Here is a 12,092-nt window from a genome sequence, read left to right on the forward strand (position 1 = left end):
CGACTCCGAGTCGGAGGAGGGTCGGAGTCGGATCCTACAAAAAATCCGAGAAAAAAATCGTACTCCGAAAAATGTCCGACTTTAACGGATTATCCGACTCCGACTCCAATAGATAGTGATTTTTTTGTGTGGATCATGGTGGCATTGGGTGTGGGTTGTAAAGGCCCAAATAGCCCAATATCTCAAAGTATATTGAATAATGAAAAAAAAAATCGGAGTCGGAGGTCGGATATAAAAGTCGGAGTCGGAGTCGGATTTCGGATTTAACCTCCGACTTCCTATCGGGTCAGAGTCGAATTTAGCATAATCCGCTTCAAATCCGACCCGTTGCCATCCTAATTACCATCTGTATTCAGTTTCGTGCACAAAAAGAAAACACGATTCCGATCTCTCACTTCTCCTCTCTAAAAAACAAATCGAAACACATCCACCTCCTGATTTCCAGTAAACCAGAGAGAAAGAGAGAAGATACGATGGACAGACTCACCAGAATGTTTGCCGGCGCCGGAGGAGCACTCGGCCACCCACCTCCCGATTCTCCAACCCTTGACACCTCCGAACAAGTCTACATCTCCTCCCTTGCTCTCCTTAAGATGCTCAAACATGGTGATTTCATAAACCCTAATTTTTATTTGGGATTTTGTGAATTGGATTTTAAATTTTGAATTGGATTTGTAGGTAGAGCTGGTGTTCCTATGGAAGTTATGGGATTGATGTTGGGTGAATTTGTGGATGAGTATACTGTTAGGGTTGTTGATGTTTTCGCTATGCCGCAGAGTGGTACTGGTGTTAGTGTTGAAGCTGTTGACCATGTTTTCCAGACTAACATGCTTGATATGCTTAAGCAAACTGGAAGGTATTCTTTTCATTTTTTGTTTTGATTTTTTAGGGTTTTGTCTTGTATTGTGCTAGATTTTTGTAAATGTAATTTAGATTTAGTGGATCAGCTTTTTAATTCTATCAACAGTAGTCTTATTGAAAGAATTGGGGTTTTGAAATTAGTAGACTTGTTTCGAATCAATTCAAACTTGTATATATTGAAATTGATATAAACTTAGAATTTATTTGTGATGAAGACGTTTAAGGTACATAAAACAAGGCTGTAGGAGTGTGGCTCGCATTTTATGTCAACAAGGACGTGAATTCTATAAATTTGGATTTTATGCAATCTCTGTGGTCTTTCTATGGTTTTGAGTTTTGAGGTGGGGAAAAAATTATGAAGACCCCTTCTTGAAGATGATTGAGAATGCAAAACTGAAGGTTGAAAGGGCAGAATGTTGTTCATTTTCATTTTCTCAAGTAGGTGTTCTATTAGGTTCATGGAATATGATTTTGGCATTTCGCTAAGAATTTTAAGCTAGAAAGAGTATAGTATGATTGGTATGGCATTGCCTCAATATCTTTTTACGCCTAGTTCTTTGATCTTGGATTATTGTCGAATCATGTTCAAGCTACTTGGAATGTTTTCAGAAGGTTTTAGCTCAGCATGATTGTCAAAGAATTCAAACCTTTGTATGGTTGTGTTAATTAGAAGTCCTTGTAGCAAGTACTATTGTCCCAGCCTCATATTTTGACAAAATTTGGATCATATTCTCTGGTCGATTAATCTGCTGATAGATTAGCCGTTCTTTTTGTTAACTTTCTGCTTGTCTAAAATATTTCTAAATTTTGTGGATTGTTCTGCTGTTACCTGCTGTATCATGGATATTTTAATATGTTGTTCATCCTGTAAATGTGAATTTGAGGTGCTCAAAGTTTTTGTTCTATTTATGCTAGATTTATCTATTCTCGGTGTGGGTCAATTCGCCTTTACTGTTTAAGCAAAAATCATGTATGATAGGTTTTAATTGGTGATTGTTGTAACCTACTCGTTATATATATTACTTTTATTCATGTATTATATTTGTTTGTGCTTTTGAGAAATCATAAATTGTGTTCCGTCTTTCTAGATTTCATTATGGTGTTCTCATTTTTTTTGAAGCATTTCAAAGTATTTTGTCATGAAGTAAAGGGAAAAGGTGAAGAGAGATAGTAGTGGCGTCTGGCTGTGCTTCTTGTTGATTTTTAACTATTTATCTCTCTTACAAGTCAAACTTGGCTATTCTTCTATTTTTTTTAGCAAGACATGGGTTAGTTTAAGAGTTAATTACCTGCTATTACCCCCTGGCTCTTTTTTTTTTTCTTTTTTCTTTTCTTTTCTTTTTTTTTTTAAAAAACATTTTCTGGTTCATTGTTTCAATTATCTAATTGGTGACTAATCGCCCCCCCCAAAAAAAAAAAACTTGAAGCAATCCTTTAGCTATTGCATTCCTGGTGAAATGTCTTCTCCTTCACTTTGACCAAGATTAAAGAAATGTCTTCTCCTTCACTTTGACCAAGGTTAAAGAATTGATACCACCTTATAGTGTTCTAGTGCTTTGGAATGAATTGATACTTCATATATTATTGAATCACAATGCACACCATTACGTTTTGCTATTATATTGTGTTAGTTTTTCCCTATCATCTAGATCGGAGTGTTCATACCATACCTTTTATGGGTATGCTTGGAGTAGGGCTCGCTTAGGTAATTGTTATTGACCTAAATGAAACACCTGGAATGAGGTTAATTTTTTGGGCTCATACTTTTTTACACATTTGGGCAATAACCCCCCCACCACCACCACCAAAAAAAAGGAAAAGACATTCTCTCTTGTAGGTTAATTCCAAACATTCTTGTGGCACCATCTTCTCTCACTGATTCTCTTGCCTCCCTCATTATTCTCCCACCACCATCATTATTCCATAGCAGTTGCCTTTATCTTGCACCACCACAGTTCTTTTCTCACCAGTGTTCTCTCATCGTTGGTGGTTCAAGAGCACAAATGGAATTTGATGGTTGAATTAAATCATCAAATCTCAGGGTTACCACTAAAACTATACCCCATAAATCACTTGATAATAATTCAACTCATGATATTAACCTTATGGGCCTTACCTTTGGGGTTCCTGTTTTCCTTTTATTCGGTGGGTTATTTGTTTGATATATATATCTTTATTACATTACAGCATTGATATAATTGGGAAAGTGGTGTTTTTCAGTTTATGTTCTGTGCTACTGTATTCAATTTTATTTAATTAATTTTTTTTTGACACTGTATGCTATTCATTCTTTCTGTGAATCAGCTGCGTTAAATATTTTTTCTTCATTTTACAGGCCAGAGATGGTTGTTGGATGGTACCACTCGCATCCTGGATTTGGTTGCTGGCTTTCTGGAGTAGATATCAACACTCAACAGGTCTGAATAATTTTGTTTTAGCTTTATTGGTTATTTGCTGCTAGTCATTGGCTTTCTCTACATGTCCTCTGAGCGTGGTCCAGTCTTTGTAATTTTCCAGCAGTTATAAGGAGCTAGTCATTTGTTTTGGATGTTGGTAGTGTTACACATTTATGGGCTTGGGATGAATTTGTCAATGCATGGGATAGTAATTTGAACATTTCCATGATTCTCCTCCATTTTTGGTGCTGCTAGTGTTGATTGTTGGGTGACTATGACCCAATTAGACTGGACCATGGTGGATCTAAGTAGTGCCCCCCCTCTAATCTCCAATCTGCATATACATATGTGTCTTTTATGTTTTGTTAGTCTTCTGAGTTCTGACAACTTTATTTACTGTCGACATTTGTCAATAATCCATTCAAAGAATAAAATAGTTGTATCAACTCTGCTTTCTAGTATGTGCTTTATCTGTAACTATCTCATTAACAATAAGAAGGCTAGTTTTCAATAAACTCTGTTAACTTTTGCTTAATGACTGCAGAGTTTTGAAGCTTTAAATCAAAGAGCTGTTGCCGTAGTGGTGGATCCTATACAGAGTGTCAAGGGGAAGGTTGTTATTGATGCCTTTCGTTTAATCAACCCACAGACCATGATGCTTGGTCAAGAGCCTCGCCAGACAACATCCAACCTTGGGCATCTTAATAAACCCTCTATCCAGGTTAGTGAGGACTGGATTTTGTATGGATACTCATATTTGCATTTGACAATTATAGTTCTCTCTCTGATTGATATGTCCTTTCCAGGCATTGATACATGGGCTGAACAGACATTACTATTCCATAGCCATCAACTACAGGAAGAACGAACTTGAAGAGAAGATGTTACTGAACCTTCACAAAAAGAAATGGACTGATGGATTGACACTTAAGAGATTTGATTCTCATTCTAAGACCAACGAACAGACTGTCCAGGTATGTAGGAATTTTGAATTTAAGATTTGTAGCAATTGCTCAATATCAAGCTTTACCATTTATAAGTTATCCATAACACTATGGTTGGATATAAATTATGAAGGGAAAGGGAAGGGAGAAGAGTTTAAAGAAGGGAAAGGAAAGGAAGGAGAGAGGAGAGAGTGAGCTTAGATCTTTCCAAATCTTTTCAATATTGAAAGGATTTGGTTTATTAAAGGGGAAGGAAAATGGGTCATTCCAAATTTTCTCCTCTTTCCTCTTTCCATATGCTATCCAAACAAGGGATGACAATTTCCTTCATTTCTCAGTCTAAATCCAAACATGGTGTAACTGATGCTATTTATGCCTTATCAAAGTAAAGCTTACAAGAGTTGAACTGGCTAATAGATAATATTATCATGCCCATCAAAGTGGAAGCTTACTGGAGAAGTCAAATGACTTGTTCGAGAAAGAAAAATAAGAAAGAAAAACAAAAAATTCAAAGATGTTAGAGAATGAATTGTTTGTTCCGTTAACAGGACAATGAGTTAGGATTTTTTTTGTTGAATCCCACCTTACATATCCGAATTCCTATTAGATATTTGTGGTAGTAGCATTACCTTTTAGTTCATCTAGTGTGGCCTGTAGTTGTTCACCATTCTAAATTGACTGCTGATTGTACGGAGTAGTATTTATCATCATATTAGTGATATTACCTTGAGGTCATAAATTAGTGTAATATTTATCATCATATTACCCTTAAGCTAACCTAATACAGTAGATCACTATAAATTTAAAGAATGTTTCAAAATGTAGCTTTATATTGATGAATGAAACAATAAAAGTAGGAACTAGTTGGTTTTAAAATGTGACAGTTATATTCTGAAGTTTAGTGCAGAAATTTTTTGATAGGGGATTCTTGCATATCACCTCCAATCTCTTAGGTATCAGTATTCAGTAGGGTTCAACCATGGGTTGGCATTTAGTGAGCTTAAATTAGAATGTGGTTTGGAAACCTCAACCAACCATATATTGAATAGCAAGATTTAACTTGATTGAGAATTGTGTGGTTTAATAAAAAAAGAAATAAAAAGGTGGATTCAGGATTGGGAATTTCTCACTTGTCCAAGTTTTCACAAGCATTTTGTTCTTGCTACACTAATATTATGACATAATCTGTGCGAGGAATTCTAAAAATGTGTTTACTGACATTCCAAATTTTGCAGGAAATGCTGAATCTTGCGATAAAATACAACAAGGCTGTTCAAGAGGAGGATGAGTTGTCCCCAGAGAAGCTTGCAATTGCTAATGTGGGAAGACAAGATGCAAAGAAGCATCTTGAAGAACATGTCTCGAACTTGATGTCCTCTAACATAGTTCAGACATTGGGTACTATGCTAGACACTGTTGTATTCTGAAGTTCTGCCGTCATGGACAATTTCTAGTTTTTTCTCTTCAACTTCTGCAATCACTGATCTACACCAGGGCATTATGATTTTAATTTCACAATATTACAGTGAGTCAGAACATGGAAATATTGTGTTGGTTTCTATGACTATTTTGCTAATCCTTGTGTTTTGTTGCCTACAAGCCATCTGCATGATTTTTAAATGCGTACTTTTTTTTTTCCTTTTCAAATGAGTACGTTATTGAGGAAACCTAACACAGTCTAATAATCTCTATGGCCAATAACGATGGAAGGCAACAAGTTCGACTTGAATCCAACTCGATTTGAAGGAAATAGTCTGATTCGTTAAAGTATAATCAGAATCCGAGGCTGAAATTAAGCTGACTCTGAAAAGTTGAACTTGGATATGGACTCTAGTTCATGTTCGTCCTGAGTTCAAGATCAATTGTTATGGTGGCTATTTATTGTTGCTTTACGGTAGTATTTTAAAATTTGTATTATACGGAATCTTGGTCTCGCGCATACCTTTACGTCTAAAATTATAAAGACTTGGCATTTGCAATTTGCAATTATACGAGCAAAAAAAAATTATAAGTGACCTGTTTGGTAACCCATTTATGTTTTTGGATGTATTTAAAATTTGGGAATTGAAATATGCCCAAATCCAAGATTATAAAGATGAGTATATTTTGATATATTGAAATTCCAATTATAAACATGTCATTTCAAATTCTTATATTTAATGAAAAATAGCTCAACTCTCTTTCTCTCCTATGTCATACAAAAGTTTTTATCCTCTTCCCCAATTTTTTCTCGCTCCTAGGGTTCTTCACTGTTGAAGCATACACAAGTTCTCTTGCCCCTCCATTGAAGCGAGCTTCAAATTTCTTGCTCAACCATAGAGTGTACCTTATTTAAAATAGCTGAAATTTGATCGACCAATTTTTGAAATTTGCTAGACCAATTTCCAAAATTTGCATCAGCTCTTCGAGTTCTCCATTGAAGTGGCGCACGAGCTTTCTCTCTCCTCCATTGAACCAACATTGCAACTTGATACCAACATTGAGGCAAGCAAAGCAAATTTGAGGATTTAAGATTGAGGACAAGAAAAATATAGGGGAAGAGGTTGAAACTTTGGGAATTTAAGATTGAGTAGAGGAAGAGATGAAAATTTGGGAATTGAAGATTATGGAAGAGAGAGAAAGGAAATTAGTGTGAGTTAAAAGTATAATTTCATTTACTTAATTTAAAATTTCACTCATCTCCAAACATAGGTTAGAATTTGAAATTTTGGAAATGAAATTATGATATTTCCTAAACACCCAATATTGAAATTGAATATCAATATTTCAAATTCTAAAATTCAATTCCAACATCCGACGCTGGGCTCTCTGTCCGTCTGCTTCAGCCAACCAGGCGTCTCGTAATACCTTCTTCTAAGGTAACCGCCTGCTCTTTTCTTTTATTCTTTCTTGCATTTTTCATTTATCAAATGGTTTCCCAAACGTACACGGCACGGCCTAGGTTAGCGATCAGCCGGTCACCGGGGACGGCTGAATCTAGAACTAGGAGTGCCGAATGCTCGTTCGAGAACTTTCCTTTAAGTACATCTCCAAATCCGACAGTGTCTGTGCATCTGCAGGACACGATGGCTCGAACAAAGCAGACAACAAGGAGATATAGGCCGGATGGTTCCTTTTATCATTCGGACAGTGAAACTGTAAACTCTGACGGCTCCATTAGGGTGCCTGCTAGCGAAATTTCTGAGCACCCCCCAAACCCTTCTTCTGACCTTCCCCCAACTCCAACTTATTACTCTTCCTCTTCTTCAAGCGACACCCCCAGTGATACTATACTGCGGGAAGCCGACAGTCAGTACCAGGCCGAGCCTTCAGAACAAGCGTCGGAGGAGAGTCTAGGGGAGGACCCTGCTAGCCCTAGCCGGCAGTCCCCTAGCTCTGGGGAGAGTTCTGATGACGATTCGGCCTCGTCATCTTCTGATAATGCCTCCGTTACCTCAGAGGAGGCCCGAGCAAAAATAAGCACTGCAAGGGAATCCTTGTCAGTGGAAAAGGGGAAGGCTGGGCGGAGCCGAGTGCTTCTAGGCGCTTGGAACGCGCCCCCTACTATCACCATGTTCCGCAAAGCAAGCGAACCTCTATGACATCTGGTCTTGCTAATTTCAAGCGCAAGACCGTAATAGGTCATGGTTTTTCCTTGTCCGTTCCCAACAAGGATGACACGATAACCTGGCCGACCCTGGCCAGTTATAAGGACCAAGCATTCGGCTGCTACGAGGCGGTCCTTCAGGCTGGTCTACACTTCCCTCCCCATCCGGCCGTGGAGAGAATACTGGACGGATACCAACTGGGTATCTGGCAACTTGTCCCGAATTCATGGATCAATATCATCGGGTACGTTGCCGCATGTGAAATGCTGTAGGTGGATCATCGGGTACGTTGCAGCTACCCATTCAGGGAAATTGCACGGCCGAATGAACTTGGCGTCAAGCAGCTTTTTAACTTCGGCGGCTGCCGCCTGACTTCTTTCCTCGCCATGGTTTCTTTTCTTTTGCCGGATGGGCTTCTTTTTAGGATCCACGACGAGTTTGTGGACAACGAGATCCGGGCTGATGCCTGACATCTCTTCCACTTCAAAGGAAAAGATGTCTTTGAATTCTCTCAACAGCTGGTGCAGGCCCTCACCCAGCTTTGAAAATGCAACCGTCCCTACCTTAACCGTCCGCTCTGGGCGGCTGTCGTCCAGAGGGATATCAATGTGTTCGCCAGCAGGCTGGGGACGGAGATCATCCGACCGTTCCCCGGTCAGTGATTGCTATTGTTTTTCTTTTTTGACCACCACCAGCTGATCAGTCTTTCTTTTCTTTTCGGCTGGTGGAGCCGACTGTTCTTCCTCGACATCGTCGAGGTTGATCATTTTCTTGCCCCGGCCGGATGCTATGGCCGTAGGCTTGACGTCCGAGAGATAACACTCTCGAGCCATATTTTGGTCCCCATTAAGGGAACCGATTATTCCATCATCCTTCTCATACTTGAGCAGCATGAGAGCAGGGATGATGACGGACTTACACTCATTTAGAGTGGGGCAGCCAAAGATGAGGTTGTAAGCTGTGAGCTCTTCAACCACTAGGAAACGGATGGTCATGTGCCGACCTTCTCCCCTATTTCTCAGGCGAACAGGTAAATCAATGCGTCCGACTGGGTGCACAAGCCCTCCCCCAAACCCAACAAGGGTGGGGGAGACCTCCATCATGCTATCTGGTTTGTACTTGAGATTGAATAAGCATTTGAAGCTGATGAGGTCTGAGGAGCTTCCTGTGTCAATCAGAATTCGACCAACCAGCTAGTTGGCCACCTTGCATTCAATGACCACAGGGTCATCATGCGGCCGACGGACTTTGCCTCTGTCCTGCTCGGTGATGACAACTTTAGGGAAGGCGGATGTGCCTGCCGCCTCTCCTTCCTCAACAAAGTTGACCATCTTTCTCAGATGGTCCTTGGTGCCCCGAATGGTCGGGCCACCACCGGCAAATCCGCCTGCTATGGTGTATACCGGATCTTCATCAGTTTCGGCACTCACAGCAGGCTGGTGAGTCTTTTTCTTGGACTGCCCCGGATTTGCCTTTGAAGTCACTTTGGACTTCACATAGGACTTCAGCTGTCCTTTGTCGGCCAGACGATCGAGCTCCCGCTTGAGACTGAAGCAGTTGTTCGTGGTGCCCCGAATGTTCACCCACCACGTGTCACCATCTCAATGGTCCAGATGGCACCTTTACCAGTGACACATGGCAATTTCTGATTGGGCCACCTGGCCGGGTAAAAATACCCAAATCACAAACAATTAAAGAACTTACTTGGATGCCCCGTATCTCTTTCTAATAACAAAATATACATGTTAGTAACTTCAAGGAAAATAATAATCAAAAAATTAAATTAAATAATAATTGAAAGAGAGATTTGGGACCAAACCCTCAGAAATTAAAACCTTTCATGTCTAGGGCAAAGGCAACTTCGAATTATGCTAGGTGTGTCTAGTGCTAATGTATAAGAAATTGTGTTTGTAAAAGGGTTGGTTTAGAAAGAGAGAGAGAATAAAGAAATTCTTGATGAGAGTTGGTGATTGAAAAAGGGGAGATATGACCTCTATTTATAAAGAAAAAAGAGAGTCGAAGAATAAGAAAAGAATCCGAATTCGAATCGAAATAAAATTCGATGGATAACAGTTTTTGCGGATTTTATTTTTATCATATCTTTTTATCCAGAAGTCTAAATAAGGCAAATGATATGTCGTTGGAAATCTCTTGAAGTCTACTTTCCAACCCAATTAGAATCAGATTAAAATATTTTTTATATAAAAAGATATTTCTGAAATAGTAGGACGGTGTCAGTTTTGGATAGAGTTTTATATCTCATTCATATCTTTTTTGTTATAGCTTGGAATTAATATTATAATATATCATTGGAAAGATAATTTCAAGATCTATCCAACCATATAAAATTTGGATAAAGATTATGAGGCACGAAAGTAAAATCAACTAACTTAGTATTAGGTACCACATTGTATATATTGTTTGGTGATGAAACTGTGAAAAAGGAAGAGTTAGTAGAGGCCGTAACTAGGGCTAGAATAGCGGTTCCTCCCTAAAAGGAAAGTTATTTTAGTACCCTCTCTCCCGAACTCATTTCTGGTACACGTAGACCAATTTGGGCATGGGTAAACTTACGATTAGTGCTAATTATCTCTTGAACTCTATTGCTACACAATCATGCCATTTGATCTAAAAAATGCAGGAGCTACGTACCAAAGAACTGCTACGACTCTCTTGCATGATATGATGCATAAAGAAATAGAAGTGTATGTGGATGATATGATTGTGAATTCCAAAGATAGAATGGGACACATAAAAGCTTTACGCAAATTTTTCACTTGCATAAAAAAATATAATATGCGATTGAATCCACAAAAATGCGCCTTCGGAGTAACTTATGGCAAGTTACTCGGATACGTAGTAAGCACACGTGGTATTGAGATCGATCCCTCTAAAATAAAGGCAATAGTTGATATGTCTTCCCCTCAAACAGAAAAAGAAATTAGACGGTTTCTTGGCAAACTACAATACATTAGTCGGTTTATCAACAAATTGACTATGACTTGTGAACCAATATTTAGAAAATGAAAAAAGAAGAAAAACATGAATGGGACGATCAATTCCAAAGGGCCTTTGAGAAAATCAAAGATTATCTCAAAAGTCCACTAGTTTTAGCACCACCAGTACCCAAACTACCTCTTAGGCTATACATCACGGTTACAGACACGGCCACAGGTGCCATGCTAGCACAAGAGGTAGAAAAAGTCGAGCGTGCAATATACTACATAAGTAAAAAAACTCATTCAATATGAAACAAAATATAGCACCTTGAAAAAAACGAGGTTAGCATTAGTGTGGGCAACTAAAAAACTACGACATTACATGCTACCACACACCACTCATGTGATTTCTCAACAAAATCCGATAAAGTATTTGTTTAAACAACCACCTATACAAGGAAGAATATCCAAGTGGTTGGTAATGTTGGCCGAATTTGAACTAAAATATACTCCTGAAAAATCAATAAAAGGGAAAGAAATTTCTGATTTTCTAGCCCAACATCCTATTCAAACAAGTCATGCAAAAACTACTTATCTTCTGGATGAAGAGATTCTAATGACGCAAGATGACAAATGGGTAATGTACTTTGATGGTGCATCCAATTAAAAAAGGATGTGGCGTGGGAGTGTTGATCATAAGTCCAGAGGGAGCACATACTCTAATCTCTGTCGAACTAGACTTTGAGGTACTAATAATGCCGCGGAATGCAAAGCGTGCATTATTGGATAAGAAGCAGCACCTAACATAGGTGTGCAAAAATTAGAGGTATATGGAGATTCTAGTTTGATTATAAATCATATACTTAAAAAATGGAAAATAAAGAACTCCACAATGATATTATACCAAGCATACCTAGAGCAACTCATCGAGCATTTTAAACATATTGATCTTAAATATCTCCCAAGGGATGATAATCAATTTGCCGATGCGCTAGTAAAATTAGCCTCAATGATCAACATTCCAGATCACTTATATATGATGCCATTATGCATTGATAGAAGAGAAGAACCAGCATATTGCAAAGTGATAGAGGAAATAAATGACATCGAAGGAGACAACTCTTGGTATGATCATATCCTCCAATATATTACCCATGGCACATATCTTGAAAATATTTCATCGAAAGACCAACGAGCCTTAAGCACACTTGCTGCCCAATATGGTCTATTAAATGGTCAATTATGCAAAAAGGGACCTAATGGTCAAAGGTTATTGTGTATAGACCAACCCGAATCCACACGCCTTATGGAGAATACTCACAAAGGTGTTTTTGGACCTCACATGAATGGTAAAATGCTTGCTAA

The 12,092-nt window shown here is 38.6% G+C and overlaps 1 protein-coding gene across 2 annotated transcripts in view; it reads left to right on the forward strand.

The window, feature by feature from the left end:
- Nucleotides 1-5,800, forward strand: part of LOC110688962 (26S proteasome non-ATPase regulatory subunit 14 homolog) — an 8,823-nt gene extending 3,023 nt beyond the window's left edge. Inside the window, exons 1-6 of one of the 2 annotated variants that reach the window (XM_021865710.1) lie at nucleotides 361-606; nucleotides 679-856; nucleotides 3,197-3,278; nucleotides 3,802-3,978; nucleotides 4,064-4,231; nucleotides 5,437-5,800. In XM_021865710.1, the coding sequence (XP_021721402.1) occupies nucleotides 474-606; nucleotides 679-856; nucleotides 3,197-3,278; nucleotides 3,802-3,978; nucleotides 4,064-4,231; nucleotides 5,437-5,628 (930 nt within the window). In that variant the 5' untranslated portion in view covers nucleotides 361-473 and the 3' untranslated portion in view covers nucleotides 5,629-5,800. Of the gene's footprint in view, nucleotides 1-360; nucleotides 607-678; nucleotides 857-3,196; nucleotides 3,279-3,801; nucleotides 3,979-4,063; nucleotides 4,232-5,436 lie in introns of those variants that run through there. The other variant, XM_021865716.1, reaches the window with a different exon arrangement.
- The last annotated feature ends 6,292 nt before the right edge of the window (nucleotides 5,801-12,092 follow it).

The sequence above is a fragment of the Chenopodium quinoa genome, unplaced genomic scaffold (assembly GCF_001683475.1).
Source record: "Chenopodium quinoa cultivar QQ74 unplaced genomic scaffold, ASM168347v1, whole genome shotgun sequence".
Lineage (NCBI taxonomy): Eukaryota > Viridiplantae > Streptophyta > Magnoliopsida > Caryophyllales > Amaranthaceae > Chenopodium > Chenopodium quinoa.